This window comes from Eretmochelys imbricata, chromosome 14 (assembly GCF_965152235.1).
Source record: "Eretmochelys imbricata isolate rEreImb1 chromosome 14, rEreImb1.hap1, whole genome shotgun sequence".
In the NCBI taxonomy this organism is placed as follows: Eukaryota; Metazoa; Chordata; order Testudines; family Cheloniidae; genus Eretmochelys; species Eretmochelys imbricata.
The window spans coordinates 15670743-15698669 of NC_135585.1; the positions used below are offsets into that span (position 1 = coordinate 15670743).

Genomic DNA, 27927 nt, shown 5'->3' on the forward strand with positions numbered 1-27927 from the left:
CGTCGCTGGGCTTTGTGTGTCTTTTGCTGTTTTCCCTTTCAAATGGTGGAGCAAAGCCGGCTCGTCCATTTCTTCTCTCCCCTCTCCTGCCGTTGTATTGAAGAGAATAGTGTGTGTATGACAGGGAGAGAGATGACCTTGCTGGCTGGGGGTGTGCTTCCTTGCAGTTCCCTTTGGGCCCATGAAGAAAGTTCTGGTTGAGGAGCCGAAGAAGCGCATGGTTCTGATTGAAAACCTGCGGGAGTCACAGCCGTACCGCTACACGGTGAAGGCCAAGAATGGAGCCGGCTGGGGGCCTGAGCGAGAAGCTACAATCAACCTCGCCACACAGCCCAGACGCCCAATGTCCAGTGAGTGCTTCTACTGGCCTGAGCGTGTGGGGAGTGGGGCTTGACAACGCTCTCTCCCTCCCTCTCCCTGTTTTAACTCATCGTGTCCACACTAACATGCCTGTCCCCGTGGCATCTGGGTGGGTGGTTCCCCTCTGGCATGGGAGGGACGTGTTTAACGGCGCTCTCTGCCGCCCCTCGCAGTTCCCATCATCCCCGACATCCCAATCATTGATGCCGAGGGCGGTGAAGACTACGACAGCTACTTGATGTACAGCGCGGACGTGATGCGCTCCCCGTCCGGCAGCAAGCACCCCAGCGTCTCCGACGACTCCGGTACGTGCACTGTGTTTTGCAAAGAGCGGTTTATTGGTTTCTCTTGACAGCTTTGAACACCGAGCCTCCCCCGGGAGAAGGGGACTCGAGAAAGCAAACCAGCAGAGAATCTCCCTTCCAAACGAGGGAGTGATTTACGAGCCACAGTATCAGCACAGATCGTTTTGTTCCTCATTCTGCTGCGAAGGCAGAGAGACGTCCCAGCTCTGGGAGGACCATGCAGAGGCTGAGCTGTCACCTTGTTTCTGTGCTGCTGCTCTGGAGAGCAATGGAGGCTCAGCCTCCACCGGGCATGATTGGGTAGGAACTTTGCATCCAGAGGTTGGTCCTCTGCCTGTTGCCATGAGATTAGGGTACAGCACACAGTCCTGACCTCCTAGCTCCTGGGGATGTTTCTTAGTTCAGCCATTAGGCCAATGAGAGGGACCTTACTGGGGGATGGAGCAGAGACATTTCAGCTCATAGCAGCTTAAGACCAAGAAGAACCCTACTGGCCCATGGTATCTGGTTCTCTCCCATCGTGCTCTGGGTGGTGTCCCACTGGCTATGTCAGGGCTGCTAAAGTGAACATGGCAGAAGCTCAGCTTGGAATAGCTATTTCAAATGGGAAGAATGAAAGCGACCTGTAATGTGGAGTTGGGGCAACCTTACAGGAGACCTAGTCTGGAGCAGGTTCGACAGTGGCTGAAATGAGGCGTCCCCTGCCCTGTACTCTCTCTTGGTTTCTCTCTGCTTTGGGAATCGATGCATTCTTGCAGAGAGTAGAGCGTACGTGTTAGGACAGCCCCACGGTGGCCAGCGTTGTGTACACCTGTGAGCTTCATGGAGTGAGGAGGCCGCTCCTGAGCACGGGAGGACAGTTCTACCCAGCAGTGCCTGTGATGGGGACAGGCGTGCAGTGGGATCGCCAACCCTGTTCTCAATCCTGACGGAAATGGGATGGAGCTCTGGTCTCCCCAGGGCTGGTTGAACCCCCCGTGTCCTGTTCCCTCCATTCTCCAGCGCTGTCCTGTGATCTCTACACAGCAGTAGCCCACCAGCGGTTTGTCACAGGAGGCAGATGCAGCTGCTCCTGGAGGCTGACCCCAGTGTGCTGCAGGTGGCCCAATGGTGGCAGGTTCCCCGCTTTGCCCCTGTAGGCCGTGCCAATGTGAGTACTTAAATTGTTCCAAAAGGCTCCAGGTGGAAATATGTGCAGCTGCTGGGGGAGGACTTGGACCTTCGCCGCATCACCTGGAGGCTCCCAGCTGAAATGATCCCCCGCCTCTCTAGCAGCAGCTGCTTCTCCTCCGACACCGAGGGCCTCCTCCACGAGGATGGCCCCCACTCTGAGCCGTTGGACAGCGACACAGCCAGCGGCAGCCTGATGAGGAGCGGGACGCCCCGGCCCCAACCAGGTGAAGGCCGGCTTCTTCTGCAGTGAATGTCGTGTCTCGTCCTTCTCCGAGCCAAGAGCATGGAACTGAGCCCTGCCCCCTAACATCCCCTCTGTACCCACATTGGTGTTGGCATGAGGCACTGGTCACATGTAGTAGAGTTTGCTTGCAAAGTGTTGTCATGGTCTGTCTGCTCAGGAGAGTGCCAAGGTAACGCCCACCTCGGGCATGGACTGGGAACCTGCTAGGAGCTTGCTTCTGCAATAGGCTCGGACCCTTAGGGAAGGAGCAGATCAAAACCGTGTGAAGCCTGTAAGAACAGCCACGCCTCATCTTAAGTAACTGCTCTGAAGTAAACCCCCCCACCCCCAGGTTTCCAGTGCAAACCTGCAGGACTGTTATTCAGAGAGCAGCCTCTAGGAGATTTCTGCTGCCCATTTGGGTGGTCACTTAAGAGCGGGTTCATAAAGACCGTTAACGGCAGGGTTTGCTTTTCAGGTCCGGCAGAGATGGGCTCCAATGTGAAATCTGTGGGAGCCGCCTCCTTAAGTTGGCATTTCTTCTTCTTTCATTAAGACAAAATATAAACACGTGCTGGGGTCAAGAGATCTGACCGTTAGGACACGTGAGGTTGGACCTTAGCAGCCCCCTGACAAGCTGAGCTCTGGAGTTACCTTGGGCACTGCGGGTTGGTCGGGTATTGTGCAGGGGGTGCAGGTTCCTGTTTGTTTCCCCTGCTGCTGGCTGTGCGGTTGTCACTTGTCTGAAGAGCCAGAGTTATGTTCTCAAACACCTGGAGAACAGGACGAAGCCAATGCAGGAGGCATGGAGCCGTGGGCTGGTCCCGATGCCTAGACTGCAGCTGTTGAGACTGACTGAATTCAATCTTTCCCAGAGCATCTGCTGAATGGCCGGATGGATTTCACCTTCCCCGGCACTGGGGGCACCCTGAACAGGACCTTGAATGCCAGCTACAACCAGCTGACCTCACACGTACACCAGGAGAGGAGGCTGATGGGCAGCTCATCTCTGACCAGAGATTACAGCACAATGACCTCAGGATATGGTGAGTGTTGGGGGGGGGGGAGGGGATGGGGGCCCTCCCCTCTGCTCCACCATAGTAGGGACCTGTCTTCCTACCCTCTACCCCTTAGAGCGATCTTGGGTCACACGAGCCAGGGGGCTTCCTGTACCTCTACCTCCCAGAGCTCCCTCTCTCCACACAGAGGGCTGCCTCTATGCACCCCCCCAAGGGCACTCTTAGAAAGGGGGGGCTGACCCATGGGCCCCCTCAAGATCCCTGGGAAAGGGGAGGCTGCCTCCATGGGGCCCCCCAGGGCTCTCTGGGAAAAGGGGGTGCTGCTTCCGTGCCTCTTACTCTATCTCCATGGTTACTTTCCAGCTCAAATTGTCTGAGAATCGGTCTGGCAGTGGGGACGGGGCTGGAGAAACCCTTTTCATGCTCTTCCTTAAAGCAGCCCTCTCTGTACTGGGGCACCAGAACATGGGCTGCTCTGGCTTCAGATGCCTTCAGTGTTCTCTCTCTCTGTCTCTGTTTCCCACTATCCTGTAGACCAGCCAGGGAGGATTCTCCCTTCCCTACGTGAAGATGCTGGCAGGATGGCCCTGCTGCCCCAGGACGTAGGTGTCAGCAGCAGGGCAAAGGTGAAGGGTTCCTACGCCAGCAATGGCTTTCGGGATTCTATAATCATGACTGATGGGCCCACTGGGATTGCCAAGTATATAGGTACAGCCCACAGCAAAGCCTTGTCCAGTGTCTTCGTGGGTGTCTTCCCACAGTCATGCATCCCATAACCAGCCCATCCACCCGTGAGCTGCCTGCTCCTGTCCTCCATCGGCTTTGTGTGTGCGCTGATCCATGCCCCTGACCCTGGCTGCACCTCCACCACACCACCTTTCCATTTGCAGGGTTCACTGACCTCGTTAAAGCCATGTGAGCTGATTAACCCACCCCGTGCTCTAACGACCTCATCGACTCGCCGTCAGCATCCTGCCCTCTGTGCTCCTAACAAGCCGATTGTTTTCTGTGTCTCTCCACAGGCCTTGGGGGAGAATGTGTGCCCAATGCAAAACGTCCCTCTGAGACACGCTAGGCAGCTGAGTCATGGAGCGCCTGGCACTGAGGTGCTGGAGAATCTGCTCGTCATTGCATTCATTTTCTGCCATGAAGGCAGTGGTTAAGGGATACCCCTTAACTCTTCCCACCCTTTGGTTCTGGCCGTGCTGTTTGTTGAGAGAGCAGGGTGGCCTAATGACCTGAGCATTGGGCTGGGAGCCAGGAGCTCCCAGGGTCTAATCTCTACTCCCCCTTTGACTCACATGAACCTCTTTGCCTCAGTTTCCCCATCTGTAGACCAGGGATAGCAATACTCAGCTCCCTAGCAGCTTGAATCACTTACGGGGACACGAGACTGCGAAGTGCTTTGAAGATGATGGGGGAGGATTGCAAAGGCATAACGGGCAGTTAGGCACCCGAGCCCCACTGAAAGCCCATGGGAGTTGGGTGCTTAACTCCCGTTGATAGTCTCCCCCTTGAAGTGTCACCCTTGATGAGTGGCTGCCGGCACGGAGAGCGGTAGGTCAGAGAGAAGCTGGCAGGGGAATGAGCAGCTAGGTAGGTGAGTGTGTAGAAGGTAGAGGAGTGGCCTGTGGGTTACCAGTGTGGATGTGCGAATGGGTAGGGATGGCTCGTCCTTTGCAGCATCTCTGTGCCCTTCTCTCCACTGGGTGATCCCACCCCCACCCCATCCCCAACACGCATGCAGCAAGGCTCAGGGCTGTTACATGGCTGCTCTGACTCCCCTTCCCCCTCTCCCTGCGCAGGCCTGTCAGGGCAAAGCACACACCCTAGAGTGCATTCCCTCTTCCCCCAGAAGGCCAGGAATCACACTCACTCCCAAGATGTCCTCGAAGCACCCAGCTGCATGGACATAGTGCTTCAGGGGGAGTGAGTTTGGCCAAGCCTGGCCCCAAGCCTGCTGGGGAGCTAAGGGGCTGCCAGAGAAAATGTCTAGATGTTCTCAGCAATCCCTTTGCTTCCCTGGCTGGAGTCAGGGCGTTGCTTCTCTAAGCCCAGAGACTGCAGGACACCATTGTCAGAACCCATTCGTACACGGCTAGACCCCATCCTGGCTGCTCAGCTCAGCCCCCAAAGCCCCTCAGGGTAGGTTCTCGGCAGATCCGGCCCGTGGTTGCAGAGGACGTTTTGCCGCATTCTCCCTGGACTGTAAGGACCATCACACACTGGGCTGCGTCTGCTTCTTTTCCCCTCTGCCTCTCGCCTTTGAACCCAAGGTTGTGACTTTCCCTCTTTGCATCAGATTCCAGGATGGCCCTGGGCGTCCCCGACACTCCCACCCGCCTGGTGTTCTCTGCGCTGGGGCCCACCTCCCTGAAAGTCAGCTGGCAGGAGCCGCAGTGTGAGAAAGCGGTGCAAGGATACAGCGTGCAGTACCAGCTCCTCAGTGGAGGTCAGTGAGCCCTGTTCAGCTGACAGCTCGGTCCTGGGCGTGGAACGAGTCTTCATGGTACAGCATGGGGCTGGGAGATCTAGAGCGGAACCCAGGGTCCACTGAAGCCAATGGGAGTTTTGCCACTGATTTGAGCAGAGCCAGGATTTTAGGGGGGGTCTAGTCCCAGCTCTGCCACAGGCTTCTTGGGTGACTTGGGCAAATCATTTATCCTCCTGGCGCCTCATTTCCCCCAGTCTGGACTAGCTCAAACCCTTGTCCCTCCCTCTCCCCCCGCCCCCTGGTGTTGAGGACTCGTTCGCTGACATCTGTGAAGTGCAGTGAGCTATCCAGGTGGAAGGTGATGGAGGAGGGGCCCAAGTCTGATTCATTCAGCCTCCTTGTTCCCTATTACTAATTCTAGTCAGTGTTTAGAGCCAGTCGCCTCTGGACCCTGAGGCAGATGCCAGAGAAACGCAATGGCAAACACAGACGTAGAGTGGCCACTATGGGCTAACTCTAGCTACCATCCCAACGCTTCCCCAGCGCACCCTCACCCCTCCCTAGCCTGTCGCATTGAGTTCAGTGCTGCAACTGGGTCTGGAAAGGAGCCAGATAACCCTGCGCTCAATGAGGGCAGAGTACCCAAGCTCGCAGGACTTCTCTAAAGGCAGAGGGGTCCTATCACATGGGTCAGGCTACTGGGGGTTCGGAAGGGTTCCCCCATGAAAACAAACACAGCCCTGCTGTAGCTGGCCGCCTGCACTGTAAGGACATGTCCACTTCGTGTACAGGCCGCTGCCAGAGGTAAGAGAATAGGCTTGACGGACGGTTGCTCTGCTCTAGAGTGACAACCCCCCCGTGCTCTCTACTGCGGCTGCAGCCCTGCCGTTTCGACTGTAAGGTGGCACCTGTCTCTCTCCTTCCTCCCCCCCCTCCAGGAGAAGTGCACAGACTGAGCATCCCGAACCCCACTCACAACTCGGTGGTGGTGGACAACCTGTTGCCAAACCACTCCTACATATTCAAGGTGAAGGCCCAAAGCGAGGAGGGCTGGGGCCCTGAGAGAGAGGGCGTCATCACCATTGAGTCCCAGGTGGATCCGCAGAGCCCGCTGAGTCCTGTACCAGGTGAGAGGGCACGGCCCTGGCTTCACTCCCCTCCCGTCTCCCTGTGGCTGGGCAATGAGCCGCGGGGCCCCTATTGTGGAGGGTTCACACACTGCTCCACTGCCCGGGGGGGTATAGAGGCAGGCCTCAGCGTGCGCTGGGGGTCAGGGGCATGGAGGCAGCACCCCCATGTCGAAGTTTAGGCTCTGTAAGCTCCCAGTTGTAGCTCCTTCACTCCCCCTTTAAAAAGGACACCCCCCACTCTCCTTGATTGCTGCTCCCCAATGCACCAGCTTCAGTTCACTATGCAAACAGCTGAGACTCCCAGCCCAACCTGCATAGACCCAGGCTGCTGCTTCTCTCCCCCTCTCCAGCACTGACCTCTCGCTGTTGCTCCTGCAGGTTCACCGTTTACACTGAGCACCCCCAGTGCGCCTGGACCCCTGGTGTTCACTGCCCTGAGCCCAGAGTCGCTTCAGCTCAGCTGGGAGAGACCCCGCAAGCCCAACGGGGCCATTCTGGGCTACATGGTCACCTGCGAGATGCTGCATGGAGGAGGTATGTTCTCGCTCAGGCTGGGCTGGAAACAAGCCATGGGAGAAGTGACAAACTATCCCTTTGCTGGGGCTAAAGCGTAGCATGTCACACCTGCAAACCTGCTCCAGGAACAGAGCCTCCCGCTCTGTTCAATCCCTGAGCAGCCTTAGTGGGGAGGGCTGGGACTGAGACCCAGCCCTGTACTGAAATGGGGATCTTTCGACAGAGAGCCAGGGATGTCATAAGGGGCGGGATGAGGGCTGAGACAAGAATAAAGTGGGGCAGGGAAGAGGTTGGTGGAAACTACAGGAGGGTAGCAGTTTGGTGGGAATAGTGGTGGGCTTTAAGGAGCCATTGTATTCTATTTCATCATACTGTGTTTCTATTTGGATTAGGGGAACCCAGGAATATCTATGTGGAGGGGGACAACCCAGAAACCTCCTTGACAGTGCCCTACCTGAGCGAGAACATCCCCTACAAGTTCAAAGTGCAAGCCAAGACCACGCAAGGGTTTGGGCCAGAGAGAGAGGGCATCATCACCATTGAGTCTCAAGATGGAGGTACCACATTTCTTGTGTAAATGCGGGGGAACAAAACAGAACCTGTGGGAGATGGCAGTCATGGGGAGAGCCGGAAACTGGGTCAGGACTCCAGGGTTCTCTTTCCGCCTCTGCTGGTGAAACAATTTCTGTGCCACAGTTTCGCTATCTGTAGAATGAGGATAATATGTATCTCCCAGGGGCAGCAAGGTTTAATGTAATATTTATAAGGGGCTTTAAGATCCTTGGGTGAGAAAGGAGTCTGAGAACTTATTACTGTTACTTTATTGCCAACCTTCTTCTTTTGATGACTGTGCATCCCCAAGATCCAGCAGCCATCTCACGAGGTCCTTCAGTCTCCCAATCTCTCATGAGCATTCTTGATTTCTTTCTTTAAGGGCTCCTACTGGAACAGTTATGACATAACCTCTCTGCCAGTGATGGGTAGCTAGGGGCTCCATGTGATTGTACAGCTCCTGTGACATTCCCCGAGCTGACTTTTCTCCTTTTCTCTCTAGGAGCTTTCTCACAGTTCGGAGGGCAGCAATACATGAGAGAGGAAGTGTACAACCTCCCCGTGGAATATAACACCAACACCACCATCAGCCACTCCTCTCTGGAGCCCTACTACACGGGTAAGGGCTTCCTGTCTGGAATGCTTCAGGCACTGGGGACGGGGCAGATTGTTGTATGGAGTCACAGTCATTGGTGTTGCCCAGTGTAAAGGAAGGTGCCTGGTGTAGTGAAAAGTTACAGCACAATCCTGACTGCCCATAGATCTCAGGGTCCTAGCTCTGCAGACATCCAGGGAGGGGCTATTGGAGGGCTCCTCAAGGCTGTTCAACACTGTAGGCTTTCAGCAGGGTGGGCGAAAGAAGAAAGTGAGAGGAAGAATGAACAATTTAAAAAATCATGTTAAATATCCCCATCCCTTCACCCCTGTGGTGCCAAGGGGGGATGATTTGGAGACCCAATAAATTGCTGTCAATGGGAACTGAACCACCACCACTCTGGCCTTGCTGCAGCACTGCCTGCCCTAGTACTGGGTGAATGCCAGTCTGAAATGCACCATGGTTGCATTTCCAAACGCAGCCCAGGTCCCGCGGTGGCTGATGGCCTTCGTGTGGGGTCCGGCAGAGAATTCTGAACCTTTTGATCCCAACGCACCGGCTAGGGCCGAAAAGCTACTGCTCCTCCTGCAGATACCTGCGTGCAGGTCTGACGGTCCATCCGGGATAGAGCCAGGGCAGCACCTCACGTAGGCCGTCATGCCCACCGCTGACCTGCTCCTCTTGTTGCAGATGGCATGTTGATGACCACCCAGCGGGTGGAGAGCAGTGGCACCCTCACCAAGCAGGTCACCAAAGAGTTTGTCAGCAGGACCATGATGTCCAGCGGAACACTCACCAAACAGATGGAGAGAGAGTTCTTCGAAGCCTGAGCCGGGGAGAGACTGCCAAAGGGGTGTGCGTGTTCAGACTGCAGAGCAGGCTCATGCTCTGGTCAGCTGCCAGGCTCTGGACCGCGGTGCCCACCCAACCTCACCTGGGCATAGAACTGCAGTGGCACTTGACACTCCTTGGAGGCCCACCGCTGTGGAGGTGGCAAGTCAGCGGATGGGGTGGCAAGTGTGTGATTGGCATTTGGAGCTCTCAATTTCTGGGCTGTCCGGCCGAGGATCTCCACTGAGTGATCTGTCGCAGAGGCTTCTCAGTGCAGGGTCATTGGCCAGCCGTTTGTGGAGTCCCGTGTAGTATAATCCTTACCTGCTGACTGTGTGTGTATGTGCTGCCTACCCACTCTCACACCGCTGGCCTCCTGCTGGGAGTTTGACTGCACTGGGCTTTCGTTTGTATTTAAATGTCCCTCTCCCCCTCTGCCTTGTGCGCGACCTGTTATGCAGGGTCATTTTTATTTTCCCAACCTGCTGGCTCAGCCCTGTTCTCCCCCTGTTCATTTCACCAGTGGGAGGCAATTCCACCGTGGTCTGCAAAAGTGCACAGTTCTATTGTTTATAAGCCCGTGTTGCAATGTAGATGGTCAGGGTAATCACTGCATTCCTACCGCACCTGTTTGTGTAAAGCCCCCTGCTGCTAATGTGTGGTACTGCAGTAACAAATGATAGCCTTAATTTGCATAGCATAACCCACAATGCTCTCATGCAATTTTGCTTAACTCTTGTACAGTTTTCCTCGTATATATAAATATATTTTATTATTTTATAAAGAAACCTAGGATCTACAATGAGCATTAAGGACACACAGCTTTTGGGAAACATTTATAATAGCAGGTTTCAGAGTAACAGCCGTGTTAGTCTGTATTCGCAAAAAGAGAGGGAGTACTTGTGGCATCTTAGGATGCATCCGATGAAGTGAGCTGTAGCTCACGAAAGCTCATGCTCAAATAAATTGGTTAGTCTCTAAGGTGCCACAAGTACTCCTTTTCTATTTATAATAGCAGAGACTGGTTAAGGAACCTGATTCAAAGCCAGTGGGAAAACGCCCAGTGACTTTAATGGGCTTTAGATCAGTACTTAAATCCTCCACAGTTGATTTCTGCAGTACAGCAACCCAACCCCCTACAGCATCCCAGATCAAGGAGCTTGTGTACTGCAAAGCACACAACAGTCCAGTCTTACTGTAGCTACAGCGTACTCTTGGGCAAAGGCCAAGTAAAGCCTGGAGGACTACAAGGGAAGAATCAGAATTGCTAGTTCAGTGGCATAGGATCGGAAGACATGCACTATAAATGGGTAATATTTTTGTTTTCTTGAAAGACCAAGTTGGTCATAAACCTAAGACCTAAAATCCTTATTGGTATCACTTTTCCCACACTGGAGCTTAGGCAGATACCGTTGCGTGACTTGTAAAGGCATTTGATCCCCTGCCCAATGCAGAGTATTACATTCTACTGTCATCCAGTAAATACAAGATGATGGCAGAGAGAGAAGTGGGGGCGGACAGTCTCTCTCCTTTAGAGTGGATGAACCGAAACCTCAGCCACGTCGTTCTTTCCCCAGCATCAGCCATTCCCAGACCACAGCGGGGTAGAGAGCTGTGCTGGAACCCTGCCATGCCTAGTTACCGCTTGTGGCAAGGCTGCGGCTGCGTGAGCCTAGTAGCTCCCACGGTCCTGCTACCCACGGCTGAGGGGCTGTTGTGTGTCTGGCCATTATCCAGTGATCCTTTATTGGCGTTATTGCTGTGTGCCTAGCTCCTGGGTCGATGAGGTATCCTAGCAGCTTGCCATACCCTTTGCTGAGTTCCCTCCCTGCTACTTCCCAACCCAGTGGTGATGGAACCTCTGAATGTTCACTTTCCCTAGGGCATTCGTGGCAATGCTGGGACGAGCTTCTCCTTTCTGTCCCACACACCTCTGCAAACACTGCAGTGAAGCACTAAGTTCTGCCAGCAGGGGGACTCGTTTGTACGTTTCACTGCCCAACCCTCTCCCTGACGGGTGTCTCTGAAGCAAGCGTTTCTGATCATAATGGCTCATACTAACCACAGGGCTTGTGCACTCAGTTCCGTAGTCACACATCCAACACCAGCTATGCCAATGTTTAAGATGGTTATTAACCTAAATCCTTAAGGGAAGATTTGCAAAGGCCCAGAGGGCAGTTAAGTACCCAACTCCCATGGGAAGTCAGTGGGAATTGGACACCTACCTCCTCTTTACACCTTTGAAAATCTCTCCCTAAGCCCCTCCAGGCCACTACACGGCATAAGCTGGCTGAACAAGAGCTGAGACAGCATGGGCCAAAAGCTAGAGCTGTGGATTGGGAGGCAAAACCCCTGACTCATTCCCTGAGCTTTGGCAAGACACTTAACACGCCGGTACCTTGTGGCATATCTGTCAGAGGGGGATGCTAGGGCTCACCTTTGAAATCTACCAACGAGAAATGCTCTTGAATTGCTCCTTGTTTTACATTTGGCTCTGAAGGGGTCTGAGCGTGGACTGGTTCAACTTCACCCTCAGCCAAATAGCATGGGAGCTGCTCATGAGAATTTGGGAAACTGTTTCTAGTAAGAATGGCAGCTCCCACCTTTCATGGGCAAAGCCAGTTTTCAAAGGCCGTGGAACAAAAACAATAGCTGCCCTTCTTCCCTGGAGGTGTCGTTTGTTTTATTTAAGCAGACTATGGAACTTCTCTGCCTTTCCTTGAGAACCAGGGAGAGCTCACAGTACAGACCATTTCAAGGGCTCAGTCTTGCACCTGCTTCAATGGGAATTTTGCCACTGATTTCCCTGTGAGCCAGACCTGTGTGTGTGGGTGAGAGAGAGATACACACATTGTCCCCATTGTGCATGACCATCCTGTCCTAAACTTAGGTGGGACCTGGGGCTAGTTTAGTTTTTGATCTAAATACAAGAAGCCCGGTCTGTTAGAAATGAAACCAAATGTGATTTTATATAGCCCATTAGAAATAATTTAGTTACTGAATGAATGTCCAGTTGGCAGTTGCCTTATATTTCAGTTCCTGGCATGGAAGGAAGTATTTTCAGCTAAAGTGGCATTTTACCAAAGCCACACCATGTTGCATTGTAGCCTCCCTTTGCTGTGCATCACAGTGCTTTGTACTGTAGTTATAACACACTGATTCACTGCCTCAAGAGAGTTCACATAATAATTGTAACCAAAGAGTTAATTAAGTTATCTGGGGCAGAATGCAGCCTGTTAGCTGATCCCAATTCTAACAACCTGCCCTTTTAAAAAGGTTTGTACAGAAGAGCCACAATAGAACATAACCACTTTTTTGTAGCTTTCATCAGATAAGGACAATTGTCAGCATATGAATACTTCTGGTGTGTACCAAGGAAGAGTCTGTCTGCAGGTATTCTGGACCACATGACTTTATATTGCACTTAATAAACAAGTTTCTCTCTAGTCTGGTTGCCCCATTTATTTCAAAAATTCAGAGATAAAGACTGATCGTTGCACAAGCTGGCAAGGGATGAGTTATGGTGGCTAGGATGTACCATGCTCCCAGCATATCAATGACTCCTTCTCTCAAGCTATTTGGCACATGGGCCTCTGCCATCCTAGTCCCTTACACTTCCCTTCAGTAATTACTGAGCTTCATGCAAGTCATTACTACATTGCCACTACATGTTGCCCATACCACTGTAGTAATCTGGATCAGTCTCTGGTCTGTTCACAGAGTTAACCCCAGTGTGACTGTAAGTCACACTTACGTTTGTGTAACTGAGATCAGAATATGGTCTCCAGTGGTTTAGACTGAGATGGTTAAGTCAAGAGGCAGAACTGTTGTGCAAAATTAGTTTTATTACTTGAGTGACACAGATTTGTACATTTCCCTGTGTTCCGTTGTGAAGTTAGAAACAGAGCCACGTTTGATCTCCTGCAGGAGGAAGGGGGAAGGCAGCTGGCCCAGAAATTTTCCTCTGACACCGTTGAGGATCCAGAGATCAGAGCGCCCTATGTAGAAAGGGAAGTCACTCCGTACAGAGGCTGTGCCTTTGCCCCATCTGAAGGCGTAGTGAAATAGAAAGTAGCTGTGCCGTTGTACTTCTCCTAGGAGACAAAAGGAGAAGCAAGCACTGAAGAGTGCAACAGAGTCGGCATGCTAATGCAATGGGCCATGCGATCAGAACGCATTCAGGGAAGCTATTGCTGGACTGAGCATTATTGGCCCCCAACCACAACTCATTTCATATACACTTCAGTAGAGCCATCTGATAGGACTAGTAAAATGGTCACATTGAGACTAGAGCCCTAGCGAGCCAAAGGTCCTATAGCCTCATTACCAATCCAAGTGCCCCAAGCAAGGTCTCCAGCTACGTGTCACTTTGCTTATTCACTCTGAGATATTCTCTGGAGAAACTCGTCTGTCTCACTATCCCAGCCTTATCTATGCAGGGGAAAGCCAGAACGGAGGCTGAGCAGCCTTTTCAGCCATCTTCCTTGGGCCTGATCCTCCTCTGCCTCGGACCTTGCCTGGTCAGAATTCTCCACTCAAGCTGGTGGAGCCGGGCTCTGCACTGCCAACCCTAAGGCCAGGCTGAAGGCCAGAGCTATGGCGTTAGAAGGGCTACGTACCTTGATGTGCTGCAAAGCTTCCTCTGCTGCTTCAGCCTCCAGCAGCGTGACCGTGCAGCCTCCAAAGCCTCCGCCCGTCATCCTGCTGCCATAAACCCCACTGACATCCAGCGCTGCAGCGACCAGCTCATCCAGCTCAGGACAGCTGACCTCATAATCATCCCTGGGAAACACAAACCAGAGTCTGGGCAGCCTGCCAGTGCCGCGTCCCTGTAAACGCATTCTGAACACCCAACCCTATAGCACCTGGCTGCAGTGGGAGATGGAAGATTCATTTGATTCCTCCTGAGGTCGAATTTCAGGGCCAGTCCTAGAAACACATGCATTTGCTAGCCAAAATGGAGAGGGCAAGGGTGTCTCAAACTGCGGGCCCCGGCAGGCCCAGCTGCGGGGGTTAGCCTGGCGCATTCCCTTCAGTCGTAGGAGTATTGGGTAACTGGGCATGCTTGAGGAGCAGGGGCAGAGGCCTCCTTCTGAATCACAGAATATCAGGGTTGGAAGGGACCTCAGGAGGTCATCTAGTCCAACCCCCTGCTCAAAGCAGGACCAATCCCCAATTTTTGCCCCAGATCCCAAATGGCCCCCTCAAGGATTGAACTCACAACCCTGGGTTTAGTAAGCCAATGCTCAAACCACTGAGCTGTCCCTCCCCCTGTACAGAGGCTGTGCCTTTGTCCTCTGGTACAGACCAACGCAGAGGCTGTAGAACAGGCTCTTCTCTGCAAGTATTCCTAGTCGGTCACTTAGTGCAGGCTGTTCCCCTCCGCAACGCTGAGCTGTGGGAGAGACTAGATAGGACACTGCGTGAAAAATCTCATGGTTTAAGCTGTCCACGTTGCTCTCCTTGTGTCCCCTCCTTGGGCCCTGAGAGCTATAGCTATCCTACCCCCAGCTGGAGTGTCCCTACCCAGCGGGGCTGGCGACGCCCGTACCGGAGGGAGTTGTGACTCTCCACCATCAGCCTCCCAAATGCCCTGTAGTCCCTGGCCTGCAGCGCCTGCGCTGCCCGGGAGGTGCGCTCTATTTCTCCGATGACGTGCCTCGCGCGCCGGTACACCTCCTCGCTCAGCAGGGCCCGGGCAGCTGGAGACACACAAGGCTGGACTGAGACGCTACCCACGGCCTAGAGCCTCCAAACGGGACCACCTGGAATGGAGCTCCAGGCTGCCCTGCACCTTTTGAGTTCACGTCTTTATCTGCCCCCTCAGGTGCCCAGCTCGCTCCCCGCACCGTCCCTGCCCCTCTCCCACAGCCTCCCACCCAGCGCCGCCCAGCTCGCTCCCCGCACCGTCCCTGCCCCTCTCCCACAGCCTCGCTCCCCGCACCGTCCCTGCCCCTCTCCCACAGCCTCCCACCCAGCGCCGCCCAGCTCGCTCCCCGCACCGTCCCTGCCCCTCTCCCACAGCCTCCCACCCAGCGCCGCCCAGCTCGCTCCCCACACCGTCCCTGCCCCTCTCCCACAGCCTCGCTCCCCGCACCGTCCCTGCCCCTCTCCCACAGCCTCGCTCCCCGCACCGTCCCTGCCCCTCTCCCACAGCCTCCCACCCAGCGCCGCCCAGCTCGCTCCCCGCACCGTCCCTGCCCCTCTCCCACAGCCTCGCTCCCCGCACCGTCCCTGCCCCTCTCCCACAGCCTCCCACCCAGCGCCGCCCAGCTCGCTCCCCGCACCGTCCCTGCCCCTCTCCCACAGCCTCGCTCCCCGCACCGTCCCTGCCCCTCTCCCACAGCCTCGCTCCCCGCACCGTCCCTGCCCCTCTCCCACAGCCTCGCTCCCCGCACCGTCCCTGCCCCTCTCCCACAGCCTCGCTCCCCGCACCGTCCCTGCCCCTCTCCCACAGCCTCGCTCCCAGCGCCGCCCAGCTCGCTCCCCGCACCATCCCTGCCCCTCTCCCACAGCCTCCCACCCAGCGCCGCCCAGCTCGCTCCCCGCACCGTCCCTGCCCTTCTCCCACAGCCTCGCTCCCCGCACCGTCCCTGCCCCCTCCCACAGCCTCGCTCCCCGCACCGTCCCTGCCCCTCTCCCACAGCCTCGCTCCCCGCACCGTCCCTGCCCCTCTCCCACAGCCTCGCTCCCCGCACCGTCCCTGCCCCTCTCCCACAGCCTCGCTCCCCGCACCGTCCCTGCCCCTCTCCCACAGCCTCCCACCCAGCGCCGCCCAGCTCGCTCCCCGCACCATCCCTGCCCCTCTCCCACAGCCTCCCACCCAGCGCCGCCCAGCTCGCTCCCCGCACCGTCCCTGCCCCTCTCCCACAGCCTCCCACCCAGCGCCGCCCAGCTCGCTCCCCACACCGTCCCTGCCCCTCTCCCACAGCCTCGCTCCCCACACCGTCCCTGCCCCTCTCCCACAGCCTCCCACCCAGTGCCGCCCAGCTCGCTCCCCACACCGTCCCTGCCCCTCTCCCACAGCCTCCCACCCAGCGCCGCCCAGCTCGCTCCCCGCACCGTCCCTGCCCCTCTCCCACAGCCTCCCACCCAGCGCCGCCCAGCTCGCTCCCCACACCGTCCCTGCCCCTCTCCCACCAGCTCCCGCCCCCGCAGTCGCCCAGCTCGCTCCCCGCACTGTCTCAAGATTTAGGCTGCAGCAGACTGTTCTGGTGACCCAAGGAAGCCGTTGCACTCACCCTCCAAGTCAGCCAGACAGGCCTCCCTCAGACTGGCCTTGCCCAGAGCCTTCGCTGCCTCCTCGCACTGGCGCCGGCGTGTGGGGTACTCGCTGCCCGTCAGCGCGTGCCGCACGTTGGAGTTGGTGATGAGAACCACCAAGCTGGGGTCAGTCAAAGGCAAGAGGAAAGTCTCCAGCGACCTGGAACAGAGGTCACAGCAGGGTCACAGGGACGGGACCCTGACGAGCTGGGAGCTGCCCTGGAGCAGCCACCTTGGTGCGCCTCAGGAGCCTGCGTTACAGCGAGGCCACGGACATCGCTCTGAGGCTCAGAGCCACCTAGGAACAAAGCCAGTGTTACAGCTGCTCTCCACCTACACAGCTGGGAGGCTGGTATCTCTAAGGGGGCAGAGTTAAGGTGGTTTGTGCACCTTGATGCTGGATTTTCATCATCTCAGCAATCGTATTGCAGTATCAGCCACAGGCCCAAGTCAGGGCTCTATTTTACTAGGCCCTGCATGCGCAGATAAAGCTAGTCCTCCCTACCCAGCGCTTACCCTCTACATAAGCTACCCCAGGTGTTTGGGGGCTCTTCAGTTTAACCTTAAGCTCTCTGGGGCTGTCATTTATTCGGGGTTTGTACAGCACCTACCACAACGGGGGCCCAACCTGGTCATGGTCAGTAGGCGCTACTGCAATGGAAAGGTTCAATAGTAACTCTGGAGTTCCTGGCCCTCCAAGTGTGGGTTTTACTGGCCATGATCCTGTAAGGATTTTTACCATGAAGTTACAGACCTGATTACTGTCAGGGTTTTACTTTTCAAGTCATTGCATTCCCATAATAACCCTCTGGAAGGCTATCCTGCATCCACAGCTATGGAGCATCTTGTGGCCCTATCCCAAGCTCTCTGTGGCTTGTGTCTGAATGGCTTGATCCCGAAAGCTGGGGAGTGCTGGATAGTGGGGACTTTGACCCTTTGTCACTGGCCGAAGGTCACGGGATGCTACAAGTTCCAGTAGGCAGCAGCTCACCTTGCTGTCTGAATTCCCAGGCTAGGCTTGCCCTTGCCCAGCCAGCTAGATACTATACATAACAGTTACACTGTGCAACCAGGACAAGGCAGCGATTCTGCTCTGTGGGAGGCAGTGTCATCTAGCAGAACACAGGACTGAGAATTGGCAGACCCGGGCTGTAATCCCAGCTCTGCTGGCCTGCTCAAGGTCACACAGGGTGGCCAAGGACAAATTCTCACCTAGGTTGAGGACCCTTTATGCCACTCCGCGTATAAATGTAATTCACTTCCAAAGCCCTTGACACTTCCAGAGTGGTACAAAGGGGCCTTAATGTAACTGGGTGTCTGGCCCTGCACCTCTCCAAGCCTCTGTTATGAGGCATAGTAGGCAGATGATCATGAAGCGCTTTGAGATCCTTGGAGGGAAGGTGCTGTAGAAATGCAGAGTATCATCATTAGATGGTATAGTAAGCTATGAGTCCATGTCCTGACCTGCAGTCTATCAGCAATGCATGGCCCTCTTTGCCCATCACAGATATGAACTGGTCCATGATCCCACAGGGCATACCAGCAAATGTGTGCTCAGCTTTCTGGCATGCCAGAGCCTTGGCTACTAAGTCCCCATCATCTGTGCCAAATGAGAAAGAGATAGATGAGCATGGTGCCTGCTTTGTGCCATTTCCCACCTTGCCCAAGGGACCTGGGGGTGAGATGCGGGGGGCGGAATTAAAGCTCATTTTCACTTTCTTTCATTACAGAGCCAGCACTGCAGCCGCCTGTTCAAAGAGGGCTGGATTTATAGCTAGAGATCACTCCCAACTAAAACAGTTCAGCCTCCAAATCCAAATTCTGTGGCTTGAACCCATCTCTGCTCATGACGTTTGCAGCTATGCAAGCGAAGGGGAATTGCAGCCTGGGTGAAATTCACCCCCCTGCAGACAGCCTGTGCAAGGCCTCAGAACAGAGCTTAAGGGAGGTATAAACCATGTATGTAGCATATTCTGTGCTTAGTTCTGTTACTGATCATATACCAGATGGGGTCACAAGGAATCTTCCCCACCCACGTGCAACACTGCACAATCTAGGCGCACTCTTCCCCAGGATGAGGGGCACATTTGTCGTCTTCTCAGGCATCACATGTTCTGGCCACAATCACAGACAGGGTACCAGGCTGCATGGACCAATCCAGTCACCATATGTTGGATACCACATCCTTCAGCCAGAATTTGATTTGACACACTAGCGGGGAAGGGTGGAAGTGTGGCTATTTTCTCACACTTGCTCCCTAAGGACCATTCTCCACTCATCCTGGCCAACCCAAAGAACTTCCTGGTTGATTCTCAACAGAGAGAGAGAGTTCCTATTAATCCCATGCAGAGTTAGCCAGGGATCTGGAGGGGCCCTGTTGGAAGGGATGGGCTCTACCTCTGGGCAAGGAGAGCAGCTCAGTAGCTGTGATGCAGCTCTCAGTGGAGGTGAAGGGGAGAACTAGAATCACAGCGTCTCCTATAGTGTCTCTTGGCCAGCACCTGGATTTGGCACAGAGGATCCCAAAAGAGAGGTTCTCTCTTGCACCAGGCTTGTGGAGCTGATGAACTGGCTGCTGTGTTACCTGGGCAGAGCTGCTGCAGAAAGGTATACGTAGCCACTTCCAGAGAGGCTGAACTGGACAGGCCACCGCCCAGGGGAACGTTACTGGCTATCACTGCGTTGAAGCCTGGGAGAGGACCGGCTGTAATGGAGACAAAAAACAAAGGGGAGAAGGAGAATGAGCCCAACCAGAGTCAAGACAGAAAATGAAGTGGACTTGGACGGGTGATACCCCCGGGAGTACAACACCCCATGGGAGGCAGCTGCCACTGGAGAGAGGCTGGGGAAAGTATGTCCAGTTTAGAAAGGCCGGTAGCAACCAGGCTGTGTCTGACCAGATAGAGGGCAGGTGAAGGCCGTCTCTGAGGAGAGGAGAACTACAGCTGTAATGAGCTGATTCAGGGTCCATCTCTAACTCTTCTGCTCTCACTCCCAAGAGGCAACCCAGACAACCAAGCTGTATCCTGACACCATGCTTGGCACACTGCTGTTTGGTCTCTCTACAGTTGGAGCCCGCTGCTGGGACAGCAGCTTCAGGGAAAGGAAAGGGCAGTGGAGGAAGATATCCCTTACTCACAGCCAGTTCCGCCATGGAGCAGTCACTTCTGGGAGCAGGAAGGCAGGCTGCCTGGTGGTGGGAGAGAGATGGCACCTGGGTTTCAGGCACCATCTTGTAGTCCCAGACAAGACATGAATGGAACAGCAGCTGCAGGGATCAGCTGCGTTTCACTAACGTTCAGCTGGAAGTGAGGCTACAGTTGTTCCTAGTTCTGTCCCAGTCGCATTGTAACACCCACCCTCCCAACCAGAGCACACTGCATCCTGAGCACCTGCAGGAACATTGCTGACTCAAACAGCTCTCCCGCTGCCCAGGTGTGTTTGGACCTTACCTCGGTAATGCTGGATCACACCCTTCACATAGTTAGCCCAGTGAGGTTCCCCGGGCTTCAGGGTGTTTCTTTCTGTCGGAGCCGGAAACTGCACCCTTTTGGGCTCCTCTGCCTCCTCTGCGGTTGTAATGACGGATATTGTTCCATCCTGCCTTGGGCTCCCGACCACCACGGTGCCCAGCTGCAGGGCCTGCGGAAGAGACATTGGCTGAACCCCACCCAGTGCAAAAGGAAATGATGGAAACCTGCAACATGTCCTGCTTCCAGAAAGCCAGTGCAACTGACGGTGCAGAGATACCTGAGGGTCTTGGTATTAAGGCTGGGATCCTACTCTCACTGGGAAACTGGCCATAGGGAACAGGTTGGAGCCCCGAGGAGCAGGAATTTCCCACTCTCTATGAACTGGTCGCTACTTTGTTTCTCTTATCACAAGGATGGTGACGACCTTGCTGCCATGTCTTGCAATTAAAATACCCAAACAACCTTAATGCTGCCCCCAGAGAGACACCAGCCTTCCTATATAGAGCGGCAGAACCATACACGTGTGCAGAGATGATGCTCTTAGGATTGCCTCCCGGTCAGGATTTTATTCCCTGGGCCAATTTGTTCACATGAAAAGCAGCCTTGAATAAATTAAAAAAAACACACTGATTCCCCATCCTCGAGCAGGAGACCCAAAGGCATTACTGTGCTGTGCTAGCTCTTTGGTGGCCTGTAGGAAACCAGTAGAATAGTTTCCGCCTAGCTGCTAGTGGACAGGTCATCACATCACAAATGCCATCCTCACAGCCGAGGCTCCATGGAAAGCGAGGTCATCACACTGGCCTTTTCTCCTAGGGTTTCCCCAATGTTACCACTGCCATACAAAGTCCTAGTCAGAGACCAAGTTACTGGAGTCAAGATTTGCCCCAGGCAGTAAAAAGGGGCAGAAAACTCTGCTGAGCATCAAAAGGTGTTTGCAAATTAAAAGTTAGAGAGGCAGAAACTATGGAGTGAGTAAAGAAAAGAAGGAGAATTAAGCAGTTTAACTGCCCAGTTGTTGCCTCAGGACATCGCTTCGGAATAGGGGAAGGGCAGTACAACCCATCTGTAACCTCGTTTACGCAGGGCCATGTTACCTGTCGTGCTCGGTGGTGAGACAGCAGCTCTGAAGGAGATGGAGTTGTAATTACAGGCCAAGCCGAAGATCATCAAAAGACAGGCTCCCAAATCCATATTTAAGCACCTAAATAAGTGGCATGATTTGCAAAAGCCCTGCTGAGCACGGGAAGTCGAAGGGCACTCAGCACCTTTGGAAATTAGGCCATTTATTGAGATGCCAGAAAAAAGGATTGAGGAGTCATCCACGGTTGGAAATCTTGGCCTGAAGCTGTTTTCCGTAGCGCTGTGCCCACACGGTGGGGCTCTAAGTCCGCTGTCTGACACTTGTTTGGTTCCTGGAATGGCAGGAAGATGAGAATGGTTCCTACCTTCTCCAATGAGTTATCCTATGACCTAGAATTCTTGTTTGGGGAAGTTAATCCAAGCCCAGACCAAGAGGCTGCTAAGAAGTGCTTCCGAACACACCCAGCATGTCTGGCAGCGCTGCCACTGGACAGCCACAGCTCAGGCCAAAAAGCATTACACAGTGATGGGGGAAACCTTAACAGTTTATTAAAATGGGGGACTGTTATTGTCCTTAGGCCTGATTTTTATCCATAAGAACATAACATAAGAATGGCCGTACTGGGTCACACCAGGGCCATCTAGCCCAGTGTCCTGTCTTCTGACATTGGCCAATGCCAGGTGCCCCAGAGGGAATGAACAGAGCAGGTAATCATCAAGTGGTCCATCCCCTGTCGCCCATTCCTAGCTTCTGGCAAACAGAGGCTAGGGACACCATCCCTGCCCATGGCCATTGATGGACCTATCCTCCATGAATTTATCTAGTTCTTTTTTTAACCCTGTTATAGTCTTGGCCTTCACAACATCCTCTGGCAAGGAGTTCCACAGATTGACTCTGCACTATGTGAACAAATACTTCCTTTTGTTTGTTTTAAACCGACTGCCTATTAATGTCATTTGGTGACCCCCCCCCCCCAGTTCCTGTGTTATGAGGAGTATAAATAACACTTCCTGATTTACAAAAAGAAAAAGGAGTACTTGTGACACCGTAGAGACTAACAAATTTATTTGAGCATAAGCTTTCGTGAGCTACAGCTCACTTCATCGGATGCATTCAGTGGATTTTTCAGTGGAGATTTACTTTCTCCACACCAGTCATGATTTTATAGACCTCAATCAGATCCTCCCCTTAGTTGTCTCTTTTCAAAGCTGAAAAATCCCAGTCTTATTAAACGCTCCTCATATGGCCGACACACCAGCCCCCTAATAATTTTTGTTGCCCTTTTCTGAAACTTTTCCAATTCCAATATAATCCAATACAATCCAACATCCAGAGCCGAGTGAACGAGTTACTGTTTGTACAGCACCGTGCTGATCTAAAGAAAGGCTGTGGCAGAGCGGGAAGAATTTGTTTTGCTGGGACTGAGTGTGAGCGCTGAGATCCAGGCGGGAGGGGGGCTCTTTATCCCGCCGCAGTTCTGGGGGAAGGGGCGGTTCATTTTGTGGCTCTCTGTGCAGTGACGCCCTGGGTAAGAAACACGAGGGACAAGCGTTCGTCTCGCGAGCCAGGGAGCTGCAGAAACACGGAGGGAGACAGACAGCAACTTGCGTTCACACGCGGAGGATCCTGCTCCCGACCCTCGCAACAATGCGGACTTCGTCCCACGCTCCTCTATGAAAGAACGGGATCGTATCGAAGTGCCTGGGTTTGCTGCACCCGAGTCGTGGGGAAGGCGGGGGTGCCGGCACGGCCACAGCCCAAGTAATGCTTCGGCGGCCCCCCAAGCCCAGCCCCTCTGCCCTCCCCCTTACCATAGGCAGCACGAAGCCCTGGTTGTAGTCCGTGTGCTCTCCGATCAGGTTCACCCTGCCGGGGGCTGACACCGCGAGCTCAGGGTCCGCCCCTGCGAAGGCCCCTCGGTACGCCACCCGGGCCTGCGCCAGCAGCGAGCCGAGATCGGCCTCCCTTCGCCCGGCCATGCTCCGCAGGGGGCTGGGAGCGCGGTGTTGCAACGTTCCACCACGGAAAGCCCGGCTGCAACAGCAGCAACAACGCGAGGGCCATGCCGCCAGGGCCTCGCCCCGCCTCGCGCTTCCTGCCTGCGCCGGAGGCTTCTCTACTGCCCTGCCCTGCCCTGCCCCACCCCTTGGCCTGGAGCTGGTGAATTTCTTTGGCTCGGTTCGGTTATTTCCCCTCCCACATCAGGCGGGTTGAATAGTAACCCGGTTCAATGATTAACCCTTTGCATCTTCCACCAGAGGATCTCAAATCGCGCCAGAAGGGCGCACCCTAAAACCAGAAAGGACCCCCCCCCCCCCGCCACACAGTGGGGGAGCTGCCTATGTGCTCCAGTCTCTGTAGAAAACCCCGCGTCTTCCTTTGGGACTCCCGGGCTCTAAAGGCGGGGCTGCTGGAGTGGAGAACCAGAGAGCATTTGCTGGGTGAAGTGTGGTTACTTTTCCGGTGCAGGGTGGCTTTCCCAGGAGATACTGCTTTTGGTGAAGGAGTGGTCATTCCATCGGTACCTACAGCTCTTCTCGGGCCCTCAGTATACTGTAGGGACAGTTTGCACGTTTTTCTAACACCAGCTCAGCTCTACGGGTGTGAGCTACTTTGGAAATCCTAGCGTAGATGGGCCACTGGCTGCTGTTGTTTTTAACAGTGTCCATTAGACCTGCCCTGGTCACGGGTACTTGACACAGTGTTAAAAACCCTGGTGGTACCTGGTGACCTCTCTACACTAGAGTTCCCAGTGTTGCTAACAGAGGTGAGCAATGTATAGAAAATGACCTTAGTGCAGACAGTGGCCTCAGAGATGAGGGTAGGGTGCGGCTGTCTCAGGCAAAGGGGAGGGAAGGGAGAAGCCAAGGAGATAGCCTTTTTCTGGGGGGATTCTCCAGATTCACATAGTTCCGTGTGACTGTCCCAGGATCTCCATTGGATCCAAAAATGCCCATTTCCATCACAGCCATGTTGGTTTTCTTTGAAAAACTGAACCCCTAAACATTTTTCAGTTTTCAGCAACCCCCCCCCCCAAAAAAAAGTGGTTGTCAGTTGCAATAAATAAATACACCAAATATTAAAAAATCAGTTTTGGCAGTTTGATTTTTCAATGGAAACCAAAAAATATTAGAAGAAAAATGTTTTTTCCCCCCGTTTTTGTTAAACGTTTTTTGCAAGTGACAGAATTATTTTTTTGGCCATCTCTGTTAGCCATACAGCCTTCCCTCTCCCTGCTGGCTCAAAGTCTTTATCCATCCATCTATACTGCATTTATCACAGTGGTGTCAGCCTCTCCATCTGCTAGAAAGATCTGCCTTTAATATGTGCAAATTCTAAATGATGGGGTTTGGGATTCATGTGTTACCATTCCACCTTCTTTCCACTGTAAGGAAAGCATGGCATATTAACTAACAGCCTCCCCACAACCCTTTTAAGTAGGGTGACCAGATGTCCCGATTTTATAGGGACAGTCCCAATTTTTGGAGCTTTTTCTTACATTGGCACCTATTACTCCCCACCTCTTGTCCTGATGTCTAACACTTGCTATCTGGTCACCCTACTGTTAAGAAGCCAGGTCATTTTATGGATGAGGGGACTGAGGCCTGGAGAAGTTAACAAAAATGTATAAGGTTTTGGGATGCATTGCATGAGAGATGCTATATGAAATAAAATGTATTAATTATTCATAAAATCATAGAATATCAGGGTTGGAAGGGACCTCAGGAGGTCATCTAGTCCAACCCCCTGCTCAAAGCAGGACCAATCCCCAACTAAATCATCCCAGCCAGGGGTTTGTCAAGCCTGACCTTAAAAATGATTATTAACTGTATGTGGCATTATCAGCTTGCAGGGCTACCAGCAACATTTCCTATCTGTAACCTGTAAGACCAATGTGTTATTCAGGTGAATTTTCTTTCAGTTTACAAATGTCCAGAGAATCCTTAAGTGAGTTGTGGATCTGTCTAATGTAGGGGTTGTTTTGATTGCACTCATCTTTGTAGTTTCTAAGCAATATTATAGCAGTAAAGATGAAGGCACAAATATTAATTTAAAACCTTTTAGTCTCATGGTGAAAGGCTTTACAATGTGTGTTTCAATGAGATACTAAAATTTCACGCACCAAATTAGTTTTAAATCTCACTCTGTCATGCCGTGATAGCCCTGGGGCTAACGTGAGATGCACAGTCCTCCTATCTGTCATTGCAAACACCCCTAGTCTGGCCTTGTTAATTATTACAGTCTGATTTAATTGTATGGCTGTAGTGCAGACAGTAATGTGAAGAAATGTAGTTGATTGAATGTTGTTGCATTTGGAGATCCTGGTGTTTGTTTAATGGGAACTAAAAGGCACATTCAGGAATAATACCAAGTAATGATAATGAGGTCTGGCTTTTCCTTGGCCCTCCACAGAGGTGTCAGGATGCAACCCACCCGCTTCAGGACTGTTTCTCTGATCAGCGTCATCACGCCGCTGACTTGTTGCAGGATAATAAGTATCAACATTCCAAAGCTGCTGGAAGAGCCTAAAATCTCTTCCGGGGAGGGGTGTCTATAGCCCCTCCTAATCATTCACCCCAGACCACCATCCCGGGAGCATGATTCGTCTCCCTCCAGGAGAGCTGATGAGTCCATTCCAGCTTCCCTAATGCACAGCCTTGTATTGGGCTCCCAGCAAAGACACTGAACTGGGCCTTGCTCCCTTTGCTCCCCCCTGTCTGCTGCAGAGTGAGTGGTATCTCCCAGTATGTTGCCCTGTGTTTGCGGAAGGGACTCACAGTCGCCACTGGGTGGAGCCCTGCAGGTGTCTGTCGGGCTGCTGCGGCTGGGGAGGGGGGCGGCATGACTGGGAAAGAGCCACTGCTGGGGACCCTGAAAGGTGAGTGGCTGGAGGAGCGGGGAGATGCAGGCACCTGTGTGCGGCTGCATGGTTGGAGGGATTTACAAGGGGCTGGGTGAGAGGAGGGGTGAGACTGATGCTGCTTTGAATTGGGCAGGTGCCAGAGAGCTTGGGGGAGACTTGAGAGCCAGGCTGCCCTCGTGTTTTGCAAAGTGAGGACTCCTCTGGGGGATTGATGTCTTCAAGAGGGTCTGAGTGTAAGTGCTGAGCTCAGTTCCCTGGTAAGGTTGCCATCCCCTGCTCTGGCTTTCCTGGGTCTGGCTAGCCTTTTTGTGGGGACGGTGGCCCTATGGACAATGATTATGGGACACTGACAAGGTCCTGAAATTGATCTTGGGGCCCACGGTGATGCAGTGAGATAACACCATTGCTTTGTGATGTAAGCATTGCCATATTGCTCCGAGACACCACGGTGAGGGGTTTTATAGAAAACCAGCAGGGTGAGGGTGAGAGAGATTGTTCTGCACGTGGCAGCCCTAGCTGGGAACAGTACAGAGACAGCATGGTCAGCTGAGGGGGGAGTTTACCTCTCCCAGAGCTCTTGAGCGACCCCCATGTGGTTGAATGAAGAGGGGGCATTAACATGCTCTGGTGAGAGTTGCTTACAGCCTGGAAGGCTGGTTTGACCAGTACAGGATATTTGAGGGAAGTAATAAAATGGGAGCACGGGAAGATCCTGGTACACACCTCACTGCCCGTCTCCTCTACACACACGCTTCTGTCAGAACACCAGCTTCGTGCCTTAGAACACACTGGGGAGTGGGGAAAACCTGCTGTAATTACTCACTGTACCGTATGCTGTGACCTGTGTATGCATTCCCTGGGAGACTCTGTGTATCTGCAAGGGCCTTAGACTCACTTGTGTTCATGGGGTTTGAGCTGCCACCTGCAAAGCTGAGCAAATGCTGCTGAAACACCTGTGCAGAATCTGCCATGGAATCAACAGCCTGCTAAAGGAAAGTCCAGTCTCCTCCTTCAGGAAGACTGTAATAACCCACAGCCACTTTTCTTCTGGGTTGTCATCCTTTCCAAGTAGAGACTAGTTTCTCCTTCAAAGGATGGTGACCCCACCATGCATTTTTCCTTTACATCCAGCTGTTCCCTTCCCTGGAAACCAGCCAACCCTTCACTTGTGTATTTTTGGTACTATCTTTGCTATCTCTTACACCTTTATCCCTTTTGGGGACATACATTCTTCTGGTGACTGGTCCCCCCACACTTTCCTTTATTTTGGGGGTGGGTTGCAAGAGAGAACCCTGGATTCACTACTTTAATGTGCATCCTGGACACCTAATGAAGTGAAAGCTGCGTTGCAAATTTCTGTCTAGGGCTCAGACCTGTGAGACTGAAGGGCAGAGCACACAGCCCAGAGAAGATGAATCAATATTTACAGAAGCAGTCTATTGTATGCTGATATTAGCAGGTGAATTGGTTTCAGAGAGTTTAACTCTGAGATGGTTTCTCACTGTGAGTCACTTCCCTTTCTTGGGCAATTGGGAGTGTCTCCAGATGCCTGTTCAGAAGGAGTCAAAGAGGTTGGGAGGAGGATTCTTAGAATCATAGAAGAGTAGGCCTGGAAGGGATCTTGAGGTCCTCTAGTCCAGTCCCCTGCACTCAAGGCAGGACTATGTGATAACTAGACCATCCCTGGCAGGTGTTTGTCTAACCTGTTCTCAAAAACCTCCAATTATGGAGATTCCACAGTTTGTTCCAGTGCTTAACTACCCTGACAGTTAGGAAGTTTTCTCTAATGTCCAACCTAAACCTCCCTTGCTGCAATTTAAGCCCATTGCTTCTTGTCATGTCCTCGGAGGTTAGTGAGAACAATTTTTCTCCCTCCTCCTTGTAACAATCCTTTATGTACTTGAAAACTGTTATTGTGTCCCCTCTCAGTATTCTCTTCGCCAGACTAAACAAAGCCAATTTTTTCAATCTTTCCTCATAAGTCATTTTTTCTAGACCTTTCAGCATTTTTGTTGCTCTTCTCTGGACTTTCTCCAATTTGGCGACATCTTTGCTGAAATGTGGTGCCCAGAACTAGACACAATACTCCAGCTGAGGCCTTATCA

The 27927-nt window shown here is 53.3% G+C and overlaps 3 protein-coding genes across 6 annotated transcripts in view; 2 read left to right on the forward strand and 1 right to left on the reverse strand.

Annotated features, from left to right (window-relative positions):
• ITGB4 (integrin subunit beta 4) overlaps positions 1-9137 on the forward strand; it is a 44884-nt gene extending 35747 nt beyond the window's left edge. Inside the window, exons 31-41 of the mRNA XM_077834015.1 lie at positions 168-350; positions 534-665; positions 1841-2062; positions 2937-3107; positions 3615-3788; positions 5383-5532; positions 6453-6641; positions 7023-7178; positions 7553-7717; positions 8215-8331; positions 8998-9137. Of these exons, the coding sequence (XP_077690141.1) occupies positions 168-350; positions 534-665; positions 1841-2062; positions 2937-3107; positions 3615-3788; positions 5383-5532; positions 6453-6641; positions 7023-7178; positions 7553-7717; positions 8215-8331; positions 8998-9137 (1799 nt within the window). The remainder of the gene's footprint in view (positions 1-167; positions 351-533; positions 666-1840; positions 2063-2936; positions 3108-3614; positions 3789-5382; positions 5533-6452; positions 6642-7022; positions 7179-7552; positions 7718-8214; positions 8332-8997) is intronic.
• Positions 9138-12963: 3826 nt separating this feature from the next.
• On the reverse strand, positions 12964-23072 carry GALK1 (galactokinase 1). Of its 2 annotated transcripts, none has more exons than XM_077834500.1 (8): positions 22770-23072; positions 19854-20043; positions 18986-19105; positions 17866-18001; positions 16380-16561; positions 14690-14840; positions 13758-13920; positions 12964-13232 (listed from the first exon to the last, which is right to left on the reverse strand). In XM_077834500.1, the coding sequence occupies exons 1-8, from the start codon at positions 22935-22937 to the stop codon at positions 13137-13139; spliced, it is 1206 nt and encodes a 401-aa protein (XP_077690626.1). In that variant the 5' UTR covers positions 22938-23072; the 3' UTR covers positions 12964-13136. The 2 variants fall into 2 exon arrangements, with proteins under 2 accessions (XP_077690626.1, XP_077690627.1); XM_077834501.1 differs by having other exon boundaries at positions 19854-21289; positions 22770-22899.
• A 2562-nt stretch (positions 23073-25634) lies between these two features.
• LOC144275291 (uncharacterized) overlaps positions 25635-27927 on the forward strand; it is a 37514-nt gene continuing 35221 nt past the window's right edge. The window contains exon 1 of one of the 3 annotated variants that reach the window (XM_077834497.1): positions 25635-25837. In XM_077834497.1, coding sequence (XP_077690623.1) covers positions 25801-25837 — 37 coding nt within the window. In that variant the 5' untranslated portion in view covers positions 25635-25800. Of the gene's footprint in view, positions 25838-26018; positions 26056-26217; positions 26238-27927 lie in introns of those variants that run through there. The other 2 variants (XM_077834498.1, XM_077834499.1) reach the window with 2 other exon arrangements.